Here is a 17,672-nt window from a genome sequence, read left to right on the forward strand (position 1 = left end):
AAGGAGCAGATAAATGATTGGTATCAGACCTGCCATGATTCCAGCCTCTCTTGATAACCACTCCCATTTCCAACAGTTTTATTATTGTAGCACCTACAGGCCCACTTATGAGCCATTCCTGATGATTCCCATCTGTTGGGCTTAAATTTTATTTTTCCAGATCTTATAAAGCTCATTCTGTCCAGGGTTTGAGGATAAGGTACAGGTAGTTACAGGGTTTCCAACACTCTCATGTGCAAGTGGATGATGGAACAAGAAGAAAATTTGGGAATCACAGATTTAGTCTGCAGATGGTGGAGGAGGGACGTGAGTGAGCATCCTTCTGATCTGATACATCCAGGCAGAGGATGAGTGCTGGCAAAATAGACCAAAAAATGCTTTCAAAGAAACACACATTTTGCTAAACCACGGTGTCAGGGATTTTGTAACTTCTCTCTCTTCTACTCTGGCCATTTTAATGTCTCTCCAGGGGATCCATGTTTCAGTTTTCCAAAGCCTTGGTCTTAGGATGAATTACCATCATATTTTATTATCAAAGGAGAAGCTGACACACAGGACAATGATTTAGCTGAGTGCATATTTGGAAATACTGTTTCACTTGCTGCTATTGCCTCGTGTTACATGGAAAATTTCTCTGGAAATGAATGTCCTAAGAACTGAAATAGCCAGGCCAGGTGAAGTTCAAAGTTAGCACCCCTCAAGTGGGACTTCATTTGGAGTTCATGCTGGGCAGTGCTATAATTTGTGTGCTGTGGCCCAGTGAAAACTTCATTTACCAACCTCTTTAACCTGAGAAAAGTTCATTTGCATCTCTTTGCTGTCAATTTATAGAAGTGTTACTTTTCAAGCCCCAAGCCTGTGGTTCTAAACTGAGTCTGGCTCCCTAAATTAATGTTGGAAGTTGTGTCCTGATTGAAAATGTCAGGGACTGGGTCAGCTCTCTACAACCAGGGCAGATTTTCCACACGTGGGAAACCAACTGTTGCACTGAACTCAGGCAAAAATTTCATTTCCCCACTGACAGCAGCTTGCATGGAAACCTCAGGGAAATCCCTCCTTCACATTTTCTGGTGCCAGTTTCAATCCTGACCTCTGCTGGCAGCCAGGCTCAGTTAGGAGCTGATGCCTGCCTGGGTCATTGCATTGCCCCTAAACACTGAAATAAGGCAGTTTCTTGTCCACAGAGAGATAAAACCTGCCTCAAATCTGTGTCCCACCTGCAGTTCATCACTCCTGGTGCACCTTGTCCCTTCTTTGGGAAGTGCCACCACAGTAAAGGAACCATCACAGACATTTCCAATCTGCCAATACCTGGGCAATGATGTGATTAATAAGGAAAAAATTAATATTAACTTATCACAGCCACACAGAAAAGGAAAGGGTTGGTGGTTTTTAAAATCTGAATTCTTGTCACTTCAAAAGGAAATTATGAAGAAGGTATAAAAGTGTATAAAAAACCTGTTGAAAACTTCTCTACTACTGCTCTAACTTTAAAGAAGTCTACTCACCTCAACAAAACATCCACCCTGGAGTGCAGGCATCTTACCAAAGTGTAGGCAAGCCCTTTATTCCAGGCAAAAAAGTGCAGGGTAAAGAGTGAAACTGGGTAGGACCAGGAGGGAAATCACTGGTGAATCAATAGAGATTTACTGCTTGTTTTTGCATGGGAGGAGCTGGCTCATCTCAGGATGGATTTCAAGAGTGACTGATCCTCTCTGTGTACATGAGTAGGTTGGGGAATAGTTCTTGGAACTGAGTCAGCCCAACAATTGCTTTCATTATTTGCAGCTGTACAAAACAAATAAGTTTGAGAGAAATTTCGAGAGGTGCCAAATCCAATCCCATTGATGTGAGTGAGCACAGTGTTTAGTGCTGCACACATGAAGCCCATGAATTACAGCTGATGACTCCTCAGCCTCACCTGTCACCTTGGCTAAATGAGCAGATCTGATGATACTCCTCAAAATAACAAAGTAATTAAACTAGAAGTGTTTTAAAGTGCTCCTTCCTTAGCATCCACAGTAACTACTCACCACATACAAATTGCCTGCAGAGAGGGGTTCTGATTAGATTAAAGGCAGCTCAGTGCAGGGTTTGGACAAGCTGGAACCACAGCTTGGCCCAGGTCTGGTGTCTGTAGCTGTGAGGAACAGCTGGGCTGACAAGCCATAAAAACCTCCAGCTCTATCCATCCATCCTCACATAAACCACCAGGAGTTCACCTGGGGGAACAATTCTGGGATGGCACAGGGACACAGAGAAGCCTGGAAGGAGCCCAGAGGAGGCAGAGATTGATCACAGAATATCCTGAGATGGAAGGGACCCACAAGGATCATCCAGTCCAAGCCACAGACCCCCCAACAATCCCACCCTGACTGACCAAACTCTCCTGGAGCTCTGGCAGCCTTGGGAACCTGCCCATTCCCTGGGCAGTGCCCAGCACCCTTTGGGGGAAGAACCTTTCCTGATCTCCAACCTAAACCTGCCCTGGCACAGCTCCAGCCGTTCCCTGGGTCCTGTCCCTGTCACAGAGAGCAGAAGTTGGTGCTGTCCCTCCACTCCCCCCTCTGGGCAAGCCTCCACCTTTCTGTTTTCCTACCCAGTGCTTTGGAGAAAGGGAAGAAATCCTGGCTGGGTTCACTTCCAGAGAAATGCTGGAATAGCTCTGGAGTGCAGGAAGTGCTCCCTGAGTCCCCTGGGAGGAGGTGAAGGGCTGGGCTGGGCAGGGGGAGCACCCAGGCAGCACAGAGAGCTGTGTCCAGCTCTGGCCAGGGCTGCTCCCCAGGAGGGGTCATCCCACAGCCCCCTGGGTGCCCTCACTCCTCCTGACTCCCAGCTTTGCCTGAGGAATGTGCCCTGTCCTGGAGATGGCCAGAGGAGGAAGGAAAGCTATGTCTGGAGCGCTGATGAAGTAATCCTGTCTGGGAATCATTGGAAACACTGATCTGCAGCCCTCCAGCTTTTCTCAGGAGACCATGCTGGGGGGAGAGGCAAAGACAGCTTCATACCTCACATTTTTGGATTTTTTTTTGTTTCCCCCTAGAGTCTTTAGGGCTCCTTTTTTGTGCATCTTGTTCCCACTGGGTCTGCATATTTCCTAATCATGGAGATGTGCCAGGTCTTCTCTTTCCCAGAGGAATTGCCATAATTTGGGTCAAGAAATAACAACATTCCCAGCCTTTTTTCCATCAACATGAGATTACCACATTTCCTAAATACTTCAAATTGTGCTTGAGTGCCTGGCAGATGATTGCAGATGTTGCCACCTCTTTTCCCAGATTTCATGTTTATTTTCTACATAGATCTGAGTTCCTGGCTTAACAGCCAGTCCCAAAGTGAGGACATGTCCCCTCAGTCCCCAGCTCACCAGCAGCACGGGCTGGTGACATCCCTGGCACTCCTTGGGACTCTGTGGTGTCAGAGGGAAAACAATGGCCCTGATTAATGAGCTGCCACTGCCCAAGACCAAACAATTTTGACCTGGAGCTGCTTTCTGTGACGCCTTCCCATAAATCTGCAGCTGATCCAGCGATCCAGATCACAGACAGCCAGGAAAGGCCACGGCACTGGAACTCCAGGGGCTGCCTCGCAGCAGGTGCAGGTGAGCCCCAAAGGTGATGTCTGGATTGCAGAAAAGCCAAGGAAAGGTCACAGGGTTTGTGTGTCAGCACCCAGAGCAATCAGGAGGCCTTGCTGATTGCAGGAGGAAACCAGGGTGACCCTGTGCCACCTCAGCAGGAAATGCTGATGCATCTGTGGCTGAGGAAAAGCCTTGTAGGAACAAATCCCAAAAGCCGGGCCAAAGCCTTATCTTATCTCCAAACACTTTCTCCACTTAGCAGTTGTTTTTACTGTGCTGTTGTTGACGTCTCCCAGCTCCAGACTAATGATTTAATTTTTCGTTGTTGTCACTTTGGATCATTTACACCCCAACTGCTGCCTCTGGCTGAGCCACACACAACTTCCATTTGCAGCAGGCACTGAGGAATTGGTGGGAACTGCTCCTCTCTCTCGTGACTCAGCTGAGCAAATCCTGCCTTCCCTGGCTGGGAAAATCAATGGAAACGGGAATCCTGTTGCTTTGCCAGAGGTACTCTTGGGTTAACACTTGCATTTGAATATCCTGAAGGAACCTTTGCCATGTCTCCTGATGAGTTTGTAATTGCTAATTTAATTTTGGATGAACTTCTTCAGCTTCTGTAGGAAGGGAAGCTTTGGCTCTGGCCTGGAGGTTCTCAGCTCTGTGCCCACCCACAGCAGAGCCACCCTGGGGGATTCCTGGTTATTTTGACATGGAAAACCACAGGAAGAGAGGCTTCTAGTAACCATTCCCCTCAAACAAACAAAGGAAATAGAAAATCTTTAAAAGCTGATGAACCATTTTCCTTAAAAATAGTTCATCTGGAATAGCAGGCAAGGGAGAGAGTCCTGGCCAGAGGTGGTGAGAGGCTGAACCCCTTCTCACCTCCTCCTCTAGGAAAAGTGGTTTAGCACAGTGGAGATGTACAGGAAAAGATGAAGGGTTTAAAACTTCACTGACAAATTATTATCCTCAAAAGACACATGGAGAATTGAGAGAGCAAATAACCTGACCCAAAGCAGCCCCCTGAGCACAGGAAATGGGAGAGAGGCACTCAAACCACATTAGGTCTAGAGGGGAAGTTTTCCCCAAGCGGTTCTGACCCACACATTCCCCACCTGCAGCCCATCATGGGGGCCTTTGCCCTCTGCATTGACTCAGTTCCCATCAGTGCCTCGATACAGAACTCAGCAGCCAGCAGAAAAGACAAAAATTGGGAGTTTTTCTCTCTGACTTACAGCCAAGACCTTCCCCACAAGACCCTCCCTTCTCCTCTGCTGGGAAAGTCAATGGCAGCAATAATGTTTCATTTAGAAGATCTTGCATTGTGCATGGAGAGCAACAAAACATTTCATTAAAGTCCAGGAGAATCAAAAATCCTATGTCCAAATTCACAACAAAGAGGGGTGGAGATGGGTCTCTTTAGTTATTTGCTACTGTCTTTTTAAACCTTTAAAAATAATAGAAAACCACTTGAGTGTAACAAGTGAAAGCTGATTCCAGGAGCTGAAGACTTAATAAAACCACCAAATATTGCAAGGCTTGTGATCCAATAATGCTGGCAGCGCTGTGGTGCCTTCTCTTTTCATGGGGGTAACCTTGAAATAAATCCTAAAATGATTACAGGCCATTGGTTTAAACACACATGGCTTTTCAGTGAATCCATGAGCTCTCCAATTCCAGCAAAAATAGATTTCCTTGGGGATAGAGGCATGAAAATGCCCTTTGAAAGGGGCACCTGCTCATTTTGAGGTGTGCTCCCGCTGTGCTGGTGATGAGGTGCCCTGGCAGCTGGGAGGGGAGAACACTGTCCTTTCCTGGGTGTCATTTCTGCAGCAGGGACTGAGCTGTTTGCAGGCTCTGCCTTGCCCAGGTTTTCCTGGGAGGAGGGCAGGGGACAGGTCTGCCTCTGCACCACCCCAACCACTGGTGGTCACCTCCCACTGGTCACCAGGGCAGATGTGGTGTCTGGCCAGCCCCCGTGTTCCAGGGGGCTCTGCCAGGCAAGCACAGCTCACAGGAGCATCCTCAGCAATGACAAAACAGATTTTAAATGCTGTGTATGTGTCACCCTCCTTCCCTGACTCAAATCAGCTCCAAACTCTGACTTCCAATCCCTTCCAAGGGGCCCTGAGGGCCCAGCTCTCTGCACAGGAGTGACTTTACATATGTGAGGAGTCCATGGAGCTCACCCATGTGCACAAAGCTGTTTGTGTGCCCAAGCCCTGGTGCCATCCCTGCCCTAACCTGCCTCGTTTTGCTGCCAGCACAGCACTCTCTGTTGTGCCCAGCAGTGATTTCCTTGTCATCTGAAGCAGAGGCTGTGGGGGCTCTGCTCCCCCAGCTCTCCCTGTGGCCAGAAGGGATCCCCAGATCCTTAATCAGGGATCACATTTCCTGAGCTGTCACTGAGCCACACCCAGGCACAGCCGGGCTCACAACCATCTGTGAGGGCTCTGCCAGGGAGAGCTGCAGTGCCCAGAGGATGCCTGGAGGAAGGCTGTTACAATTAGGAACAGAGATTAAAAATACTTTTCATCCACGCTCACTGCTGGGCCCAGTATGGAGCATCAGGCTGTGCGTGGGAGGGATCTCCCTGTGCCAAGTGAGATGGAGTTGGAAACCATCTGACAGAGAGGTGAGGGAGGTCACCCATTACCCTCTGCCTGGGGAGCCTCCCGTGTTTAATGTTGGCCATGCTGCAAAATCAGATTATCCCAGGAAAAGCAGTTTTCAATATATTTTTCTCCCCTGGATAATGTATCAGTCAACCTTTCACATTTGGCTCCCGAGGATTTGTGGTTGTGCTGTGTTTGCGGTTTTCACCGCCGAGAGCAGAATGTTAAAGCCTGAACTGGAGGTAGGAATGAACTCCCAGAGTCAGGAATGGTGCAGTGAGGCTCTGGGCAGAGGCTCTGTCCTCACCTGGGCTCTTTCCAGGGGTATCTCCAGGCTGGAGGTGCTGCTCTTGTTTGGCTGGAGCCAACGTGGGCTGGCAACAGCCAAGGCAGGGCAGGGAGTGAGGAGCCTGAGGTGTCCCTCCCTGAGCAGCCTGTCCTTCCCCCGTGGCTCCCACAGGGGATGTGCTGCTGAGACCTGCAGGATTGTCACTCCAGCACCTCATCCCAAACCATGGCAGGGCATCTAGGGAAGGATGTGCACCAGCAGCACACCCAGAGCAGGGTCAGCTCCACAGGGGATGGCAGGGACAACTGTGGCACCCAGGACTCTTACGTGGCTCTCACAGGGAGCTTTGCCATGTCATGACACAGTAATGATGGCTTGCTTTTAATTTTATGTCCCTTGTAGCCCGAGAGCAGGACCAAAATTATTTAACAGGGAGGAGAGGACAATGTTCTCTTAGGCCTGGGCACTGGAATTTGAGCAGTGCAAGCAGAGCATTTCAACTTCAGCAGGACCCAGCCCACCCTGGGCAGGCTGTGGGTCCTGGCTTTAGGGACAAAGGCTGGGTAGCAGAGCTGTGGAAAAGAGGGGGTGCACTGCCAGGAATGTGCTTGATTCTCCCTTGCAGCCTCCTAAGACCTTCATAAAGGCATGAATCTCTTCAAACAGAGACAGCAAATATGAAAGTGGAGCAGATCCTTCCTCCTCATCCAACACACCCTGGGGCTGTCCCCAGCTTTGCCTCCTAAAAGTCAAGTCAAGCTCTAAAAGGGCCAGGGCAGGTTAGGAATATTGTGAGGTCTCATTCTGCCAGTTTGGCATTAGATGTCCTGTCCTAGCACAGCCTGACCTTGCCCCCACGTCTCTCTCTGTTTTGCCCTCAAAATGTTCTTTTCCCAGCCCACTCAGCAGTGGTGTGGCAGAAGGGGCACAGGCTGTGTTTATATAAACCCTCTGTCACCTGCCAGCAGAGACCAGACGTGTGTGGCACAGGAATTCTCCTCCTGTCCTCTGTGGAGTAGAAAAGCACTGAAATTCCACTTTGCTTATTCTGTTCTTCAGCTCCCGAAGCCAAAATAAACTTTGGGCAAGAAGTAACTCAGAAGCAAAACCAGAATAATTGAAAAATACTTTTCTTTCTCTTAGCAAGAATGGTGTCAAATGTTGTGAAAGCCCAAAGACTCTGCAGTCAGAGTAGAGCTCAGGCTCTGACCCCAGACCCTCTGACAGTGCCACACTTGCTCATGAGAGCTACAATCCAGAGGCACCAGCTGAGCCCCCCCCTAAACCTTAAGAATAACTGAAGGCACAAGAGGAGAGAAATAATTTTGTTTCAAACCCCAGGATTTTCTAAGTCCTAGCTGAAGTCACAGCATCAACAGCCCAGAGCAGATCCTGGGAGGAGCAGTGTCCTGGGAAAGCTACAGGGACCCCAACCCCCCCAGCTGGCAAATTCATGGCATTTGACAGACAAATTGGAAGCTGTTGGCCATATCCTGGAGCATTTTTGCAAAGCTCAGCACAGTCAGTCTGAGGGGCCTGTGAAATGCCTCAGCACCATGAAAGAACCTGTGCCAAGCTCAGCCCATTCCCAGTGGGAACTGGCTCTGCCTGGAAACCAGAGGGGCCTTGGAGCCAAGAGCAAGGATGGGCTTGCCTGGCAGTGGCTCCTCCTGCAGAGTTTGGGGCTTTTTCTGTTGGTTCTCAGCTCAATGTGATGCTGCTCCCTGTGTGTGCCATCCTGAGGCTGCTGAGGAATGGCAGTGCTTCCCAAATAAATGGGAACTGCAGGGCTGGAGCCCCCAGCTGCTCTGCTTGCCCAGCATGCCATGGAATGGCAGCTTGGAGGTGCTAAATAATGTCACACAGAGCCACTGGAGGGAGTCGGGGCTGGCCAGACTCCAAGGAGCTTGGAAATGGAGCCGCAGTGCCAGAGCAGGGGGAGTGGGCTGGATCTGTCTCTGGTGGCCAGCACTGGTTCAAAGTCTCAGCCAGGGTCTGTAGGAAGGCTCAGGGGCTCCAAGGGCAGTCCAGCACCATGGTGTCTGGGCAGGATCCCCTCTGAAGGACTCTGTGGTGCCATGAGGTTACTTGGCATCTGCTGAGCTCCTGATAGAAGTTCCAGGAGCTCCTGGAAGAAGCCAGAGACTCCAAAGTGGGAGTGAATCACTGCCACACTGATGCCAGGCAGAGAGCAATTTACTGAAATCAAGCAGCTCAGAGATGAGAGTAGAGACGTGGGGGCAGGAAAATCACTGCTTCGTGCAGTTGGAAAGTTAAAGCCTAGTGTTTCTCTTTCTGCCAGATATGTTATCTCCCTGTCTGCTGCAAATAATGCCCATGCTGGGAGTCCAGTGAGGATTTCTGCCTTATCGACCTCGAGGCACAGGAGAAGAGAGAAATTTGAAGAGCAGGAGGGGAAAGAAAACACAGCTTTAATGTCAGAGCTTTGGAAGTGGAGATCCTTATCAGAGCCTGGTTTCTCCTCTCCTTGATTATGTTTGAATTTGGACAAAGCAACCAGCCTGGCCAACCTCCACTTCTGGTTCTTCTTAGTTTCACTTTCTGAACATTGTCTCATTGTAGATGAACACTCAGATTGTCCCTGGGGACAGTTCCACAGGCAGCAGACATTTCCTGGGCCAGGAGATGATGAGAGAGACCTTTGTCACTGTTGTCATTAATGCCCCTGGTCATCAGAGACCTAAGAAAATCACAGATTCCCCAGGGAACATTACCCCAACCACAGTGCCCACTGAGCCTGGGGTTCAGCTCAGACACAGGATTTCGGAATGGTCATTTGCGAATGGTGATTTGGGAAACACCAGGTTTTCAATTTGCCTTTAATATCACAGGCACTTCACAGAGCTGCTCCCCAGAATTATTGTTTTGTCTTCTCCCATTAATTAAAATGTAATGTATGAGCTCACTCATCACATTTTTTCCCAAGGATCTGAGTCCTTCCATTTTTATACGTGTGCAAAATCCTTTTGACACAGATCTGTTCCCCTAAATCTGCAATAATTCAGTAATAAAGCTGGCTCAAAACACTGCTGGCACAAATGCAGGTGCTTGGTGTCAGAAAAGAAAAAGAGGAATAAAGGAAGCAAAAACAAACTGAGGGCATCTCCTGGCCAAGGATAAATGCAGCACTGTGTGGGCCCCCAAATTAGGAACTATTTACAAAACAAAGTTTGCCTCGAGTGCATTGTGCTGCTTTGACACCACTGAATAGCCCGTCTAAACTAATGATGGTTTCTTCCTTTTTTTGGGTCAGGTCTCGCTGAGGAAGAGCTTCTTCACAAACCAAGGCTGAGCATTTCCAAGGACCAAACTGTCATCTCACCGGGAGACACCCTAAAAATAAAATGCTGGTAAGGACTGCTCCAAAAAATGCTGGATTTTTGTCCTTGTGTTGATTGGTTTGGCCCAGCACAGCTCCAGGACAGAGCAGAGCCTGATGCTCAGCCAGCTGGGAGCTGGGGCTGTGTGGAGGGAGTTGGATGGGATGTGACAGAGCAGGGAGGAGAGTCTGGGGTCAGCTTGGCCAAGTTCTTTGTGTTGTGCTGTTCAGGGGCCCAAGCAAAGCCCTGAGTCAGCACAGGGGAGAGCTCATGGGAGCGGGACGTGCTATGCTTGAGGACATGGCTGGAAATCCTCCCTGAAACAGGGGCAGATTCAGCTCCTCTGCAGCTAAAATCACTCCTTTGCTCCCTGTCCACGAGGAAACAACAAAGATCACCAGGAACTGCCACCTAGCCCATCACAGACACTTAAATAAGAAGCAGTCACTGTGTGTACATTCAAAGACCCAGCCAGTTTAAACATAACGTGTTCTTTAAATCAAATTTAACCAGGACTTGTGAAAAATCAAAGTGCTGCTGCTGTAAATCACAGCAGTGCCTCAGTCCTGGCACAATGTGTGCCACCAGCCACGCAAGGACCAGCAAGATTTTGGTGCTGACAGGGAGGGGATGCTCTGGGAACAGGGATACAGCTGACACACGAGGAAGGAGCAAACCCAGAGCACTCTGCTGTGCCAGAACACGCAGCAGCTGCTGGGCCCCACAAAAGGCCTCAGACTGAGATGGATGGAGGTGTTACTTGTTCTGAGTGGGATTTTTACACTTCACTACTGCCAGAGGATGTTTCTCAGGTTTTTCTCTGAGAGTGTTGTAGGAAAAAAAGCCCAAGGTAACACAAACTCTCACAATTTCTCTCTCTCTCACACACATATATGGATTTTACACCTTCTTGCAAGGTTCCCTTGGCTGGCGCCACTACCTGGATGGTTTCCTGCAACAGAAGTTACTGAAAACAGGAAAAAAAAGCAGTGAGAAGATGAATCTAAGCTTTAGGTTTCGCTGACACATCCCCTCTGATTTTTGTCCCAGACTATTTAATTCTTTGTTATAGTGAAAGGTGAATGGGCTCAGACTGTGTAAATTTGGGATGTCTTCTGGAGTGCGAGGCAGCTTTTTTCCAAATCCCTCTCGCTTGCCATGTGGCTTACCAGGTCAGAATAACCTTCCAGTGGTATTTTTAGCTTGGCAAACAGCAAACATGATGGCAATAAAGTCTAAGCAGTCCTTTAACATCTCAATGGTGCTCTCCATAAAACCTGTATGGACTCAAAGTCCCTGGAGTGCCCCAGGCCAATTAAATCAGCATTTCCCAGCAGTTCTCCATCCCCCATCTTTTTAATCTGGAGTACCACCCTACTTTTCTCCTATCACCAAATCAATTAATAATTGAAAGAGTTATGAGCACTTCAGTCCCACATTGCTTTATGGATGCAAAGCAAGAAATCCCCATGACAGGTCTGAGAAACACGAAAGGTGGGAGCATGAGGAGTAACATGGGACCAGAGCCCAGAGCACTTCAGCTCCTTGGCTCAGGTGATTCAAAACCTGGGAAGAGAAGGAAACTGTTTTCTGAATGCAAGATTTCCTGGATCAGCCCCTCTGGGGATGTCTGCCCTCCTGCCTCCTCTGCCACACTCACAGGACAGCTCCTGGCCCAGGGGAGCTCTGGAATTCTTTGTGCTTCCAGGGGCACTTGGGCTGTGTGGGGCACAGCACGGGGCAGCAGCCCCAGCAGGTCTGTGGGAATGTCCATCCTCCCTTCAACTCTGGGCTTTTGAGGTTCTTGGCCAAGATTTCCTGGTTTGTGATACTGGGGCCAAAGCTGCTGCTGCCACTCCCCTCTGGCACACATGTGAAAATCCCAAAGCACCAGCCAAAGGCTTCACCTCCCACCAGGATAATGTATTCAGAGGGAGAAAGATTTAAGGAAGCACAGGTGTGAAATCCCAGTGCTGGCCTGCAGAGCCACCAGAGCAGAATTGGATGGACACCAGAGGGGTGTGGGTGACGAGGGGCAGGGACATGGTGACGTGCCGGGAGCTGTGTCTCCGTGTGAACTGGCTCTGTTCCCTACTCTGGGCCAGCAATCCCAGTCCTGGAGTCACCAGTGACGTTGGTAGGGTGGGCCAGAGCTCTGGGTGCTCGGAAGGACAACGGGAAGCTGCTGTGACGTGAGCTGGGGCTGTCCAAGCCACCAGAACATCCAAGAACAAGGGCGAGGCTGCTCAGCAGAGAGGATATTCCCCCTTTTGCCAGTGCTCCTGTCAGTCTGGTGCTGGGAATAACTTCAAGAGCTCCTCGTCTGCCTCCTCTCCAGGAAGGCGACAGAGGGACGGGCAGGAATGAGGGCCAAGAGGATGTTTGTGGAAATGTCACTGGATGTCCTGGCAAACATGCTCTGACTGCACCTACTGCACCCCTGCAGGCCACTGGAACTCTGAGTTCTTGGCTAACTGGGAATTTCACACAGATACACACTTTGGGCATTGCCATCTCAGTCCTGGGTCAGCGTGTCTGGACTGGATTTCTTTCTGGCAGCAACGAGCTGGGGAAGTCCAGGGGTTCTCACTCCTTCCTCAGCCCAGCAAATGCCAGTGGGAATTCTGAGTGAGAAGGGAGAGCCAACCCCCCTGTTCTTGGGAAGAGTGCAAACACACACACAACTCCCTCTCTCCAGCACCAACTTCTTCCCCAGGAAAATCCACAGGAAATTAACCCCCAACCCACCAGTTTCCACACTAAAAACCAGTTTGCTACAAAAAACACCATCCTCTTCATCCTCTTCATCTCTGGGCCTGTGTGGTAGCTCTGGTCCATTCCCAGAGCCCTCAGAGGGAGCTCCTGCTGCCATGGCCTGATGCTTCCAGCACATTCAGCTGTGACTCAGATTAGCTGGGAGCTCTGGGTCCTGCAGCAGGTGACACCCAGACCCTGCTTTTTGTCCTGAACTCCATGGAATTGCATTTTTCATGAGCTGTGCTCCAAGATCTGGCAACAGAGGGGTCAGGTGGGGCAAATGTCTCATCCTCTGCCCTCCTGGCTTGATGTTCTGGCTGCTGTCACAAGTGGAACTGGAAAAAATGTGTCCTGAGCAGATATTCCCAGATTTGTAACCTGATTAGTTTCAGACCTTTCACAAAAATCAAGACTGAGTCACTGCTGATTAAGCAAGAAAGGTGATGAAAAATTACATAAATATCCTCCTCTCTCCATGCAGCCTCGGTGCAAGAAAATATACACTAATTTAGCTGTTAAAATATGCAAAATCCTCCTCCTCGAACAAACATATAATTTTATCTGATGCTTTGTAATGTTTGAAGTGGCTACAATACAGTGTTATAACAACAAACTCGTGTTCAGGCAGTGTGTTAGAAGAGAAATTAAACTTTTCTCCAGGAGTTTGCTGCAGTTCCCAGGGAGTATTTCAGGAATGTCTGAGGAAAAGTGTGGGGTGATCCAGCTCAATTTCTGATGGGTGGAGGTGCAAACACTCAGTGACCTTTACAATTTTTTGGGGAACGACAAGAGTAGGAGCACTGGGAACAACTGGCCAGGAAGAATGCCCAGTTTTGCCTGAATGCTGTGTAATCTGGATGTGTTGTGCTGGCAGGGGAGCCCCGTCTGTGAGCTGGCAGCTGAGGGAGGACAGCCCGCGGGTGCACGTGAGCAGCTGCCGCGATGTCTCCGGGCTGAGCTGCAGCCAGCTCGTCCTCAGGAGAGCCACGGCCAACGACACCGGCTACTTCAGCTGTGCCCTCAACAGCACCCCCGAGCACCAGGGGCTCGTGGCCAGGATCTATGTCTTTGTCCAAGGTAAAAATTCTGCTTTTTAAATGGTGTTGGGCTCTGGGAGCTGTGTGAGGCTTCCACCTGTCCGCTGGCTCGGGAGGAAGCAGCAGTTCTGACTCTTGAACAGACCAAATGTATCTGGGTTTTCATGGCAGCTGAATTCTCAGGGACATGGATGTGAGAACCAGAGATTACCCATCCTGTTCAGTTCCAGGACTTGAAAGCTGGATTGTCCTATCAGTTTAGTGTCCCAAGTAACAGACACTTCCTTAAACATCCTTTCCTTTTAAGACTAAATTCTTCAATCCTACAGGACTTTGCTGTCACAGTGCTTTTCCAAAGATTCATCCTGAATGCCCAAGCCCTCTCTCTTTCCCTTCCTCCCCAGGGATGGACCTTCACAGCAGGATGCTTTGTAATTCCTCCCCTCCTACACATTTGTCCTTATATCTGTGAGACATTCCTAGCAGAGCTGGGTGACTGCATTGGATATATTTTACTATAAAAAGTGTCCCATTGCTCATTTTGTTCTCTTTGAGCTGCCTCTCCCCCACATTTCAGAATCATTGACTTCAGTTCCAGGAATTAATGGAAGCAGGAACTTCAGAAGAGCACGGTCCTCTGTGATTAAGTGAATGCAACCTATTGAACCACCATTCCAATAATGGGAATTTTTTTTAGAATATTCCCCCCAAATGCTGAAGTTTTTTCAAATCTACTTGACAAATGCATTACTAAACACTGAATCATCTTGGATCTTCCAAGCTGAGATTGTGACTCCTCTGATGAAGAAGCTGACTTTTAGTGCCTTGAATAGGAGATGACATGAACTTCTCTGGTGCTGGATAGGCTCAGGCTTCGCTTCCCCACAAATAGTCATGTGAATTAATTAATTTCATTTTCCTGGTAAAAGCTAAATTGTGGTTCTTTGAATCCTCTAACATAAATGCTGCAGAGACAGTGAGTTTATCTGATGGTATTTGAAAAGAGCTGCAAACCTACACCTCCAGAAAGCACAAATCTTTGCTGTCAGCTCTGACTCAGGGTCTCGGGGTGTTGCCAATGATGGTGAAGCAATACAAGAAGTGATTTCCATCTCCCAGGGGACTCTGATATGCCCACACAGCTAAATTCAGCTTTTGCACCTCCAGGTGAACACACCTGCTCGATTCATGTGGGTCACACTTTCCTGCCTGTTAAAAACAGTCCCTTTTTACCCTTATCCTGCTTTCCCAGCAAGTTTTCCTCTAATTTGAAAGTGGCTTTTTGGCGTTACTTCTTAGTTCCTGAAGTCATTTTTTTTCTCCCTTTCTATTTCCTTTCTCTGTTTTTTTCTTGGTGCTCTGGTTGCTTTATCCACCCTGGTTCTTGTGCTGAGCTGTTTCCTTTTCCCATTACACCCAGCTCAGATGCCCCAGGTCCAACATTGTTAACCCAGCCTGTCCCACACTCCAGGAAACTCAATTCTCTGTCCAGATTCAGTGCCCTGGCTGCCTACCCAGCCCCTCATTACTCTGTGGCAGCAGCACGTGCAGGAAACGTGGACCTTTTGGGACTGCCTGAGCACTTTCCTGAAGAAAATATCCCAAGTTATGAAATGCCTCACCAGGGATGCTCTTGGAACAGAGTTGATCTAAAAAAAAGGCAGGATGTCCTCGTGCTTGCCAAGGTTCTCCTGACAAACAGCACAAAATCACCCTCTCAGGTGCACTTTAATTGTGTCCCACGTCCTCCCTGCTCTAAAAGCTCTTACTCAGACTCCTGTGCTTGAAAAGCCATGGAAGGAAAAGTGGGTGGAAAATCCTCTGGCTTGTCCTGTGCACCCCAAAGCAGGGCTCTGCCCCAGCAGCTCAGTCCAGGAGCTGCAGGTTCTTTCTGGGATCTGTGCTGCCAGGCTGAGGAAGCTGCTTGGCCCCATGAAATGGAGCTACTTATAGCTCAGCATGGGTCTGTCCTCAGGGCATGCTCTTCCTGCCATTCAGTTCCTGTGGATATTTGTTGGAAGCCAGCAGGCTGTCTTGGGGACCAGCAAACTGCTCTGAACTTAAACAAGGAGTTCAGAGCACACCTATGGCTTTCTTCAATACCTCAAGGTGCCTTTTGAAGGAAATTGTTTTGGCAGTGTCTGGGCAGCACTGAGAAACCCATCAGCTGTCTCCAAGTGAGGGAATTCACAGATCCCTGGCAATTCCAGACAGGGATGAAGCCCAAAGTTCATCTCTGTGGATGTTTTGTGGAGAGAGCAAGTGCTCAGCGCGGTGTCTGTGAGGCTGCGCCAGGTGGAGGCAGAGAATGTGGAGCCAGCCCCTGAAGGCTGGAGATTCCTCTGAGGTTACAAGCCATTATTGCCAAAAAAGGAAGGGGAATGGTATTTTTCCCTTCATTCCTGGCTGGCTGCTTGACACCGAGATGAGAACATGATTGTATCGGAAGCCCTGTTATTGGCCATTATTTCCTGTGCTGGCTCCTGCTTTCCCAGCCTCCCTGGAGGGCTTTGGGAGCTCTGGCAGGACCTGACACTCACAGCTCTCCCTGAGGGGTGGTGGAGCTCCAACCCTGCTCATCCCTGGGGTCAGGAGGGGCAGCTGCCACCCCTCAGCTGTGCTTGGGCACTGAGGGAGGCCCAGCTCAGGAGCTTCATCCTGAATTAATTGTTCCTGAGGCCTTTTCTGCCTCCTGCTGCAGCTGCAAGTCCCAAGGATCATCATTAAAAAGGAAGACAATCCCTTCTCCTGTCGCCCATCTCCCTGTTGGAAATACAGAGCAGCCCAGGGCTGGAACAGAAATACTTGGGAGTTCTTAACTGAGTTAATTCCATCTCAGCTCTGAGGGATAATCTCTGCAGGGAAAGGCAGGGTCTGGTCCCACACTGCAGTGGCAGCTCCATGGGAAATGCTGCCACAGCCACCCAGACACAGCATCTGCTTCCATCTGCCTTCTGCAGTTATCCCTCCTGACTAGGGGCACCTCCCTGTGAGGAATATCCTCGTTTATTGCAGCCTTTGGGATGCCTGAGCCAAGGGACAGGGCAGGTGTGTGAAACTACAGACAGTCCTCTCGACAGTGGTCCCCCCAGTGTGTTATCTGCTTTATTCTTATATTGAATCCAAAACACAGCACTGTTCCAGCTAGAAAAAAACTATCTCTATCCCAGACAAAACCAGGTCAGCATCCACCCCTTATTCCATATCTTTTCCATCATGCCAGGTTCCACATCCCATTTTCCAATACCCTATTGCCTTTCCTGTCTCACATATACACACAGTTATCATTCCCAGCACCTAGAGAATTTAACATGGCTTAGAGAAGGAGGAAAAAAAGGACAAATCAAGGAAAAATTCATTCCACCTTCCCAAAGGGCTACCCCAGGCTCCAGTCTAGACAGGAGTCAGGACTTGCAGCTCTCAGCTATTTGAAATACTGTCAGTGTCAGCAGAGTCAGAGTCCTGGGGGGGTCAGCTGGAAGAGCTCCTGGCTCAAATCCTGCCTCAGCTCCATGTTCCCCCAGCAGCCCCCGTGTCACAGGCAAGGATCTGCTGCACATTTTGTACCCCTGAGTCAGTGATCAGAGCAAGGAACAAACCCACCCAGTCCTGCTGCCTCCACCTTGTGTGAATTTAGTGCTGAGGTCACTGGAGCTGGGCACATCTTGCCAAAGAGTGTCTGGAAAAGTTCCTCCAGGTTTCCAAGCTGGGATTCCTGCCCACCCCCAATGGCATTTGCTTTGCCACAGCTGCAGGGCTAAGACAGACATCTCCTCAATGTATGCCAGACAGACAGCTCCTCAATGTATGCCAGCAACATCCTTCATCTTTTTTGCAAAGCAGGGCTGTTATTCTTGAAATAATTATGGCCATGATAAAGCTGCTTCTCAAATAACTGCTTCAGAAACACCAGTCTCACCTCCTCTGAGTGCAACAGGCACAAAATGCTGTGTGTGAACCCTGTGCTGGCTGCCCCAGGGGCTGAGCAGATCAGGGTGGATTCCCCAATTCCTGCTCATTCCAGGGGGGCTCACTTTGAGCACACAAACA

The 17,672-nt window shown here is 49.3% G+C and overlaps 1 protein-coding gene across 1 annotated transcript in view; it reads left to right on the top strand.

Annotated features, from left to right (window-relative positions):
• LOC311158021 (vascular endothelial growth factor receptor kdr-like) overlaps positions 1-17,672 on the top strand; it is a 126,447-nt gene that overhangs the window by 23,907 nt on the left and 84,868 nt on the right. Inside the window, exons 2-3 of the mRNA XM_084213122.1 lie at positions 9,762-9,858; positions 13,460-13,662. Coding sequence (XP_084069248.1) covers positions 9,762-9,858; positions 13,460-13,662 — 300 coding nt within the window. The remainder of the gene's footprint in view (positions 1-9,761; positions 9,859-13,459; positions 13,663-17,672) is intronic.

This window comes from Fringilla coelebs (assembly GCF_963513975.1).
Source record: "Fringilla coelebs genome assembly, chromosome: 11".
Taxonomy (NCBI): Eukaryota; Metazoa; Chordata; class Aves; order Passeriformes; family Fringillidae; genus Fringilla; species Fringilla coelebs.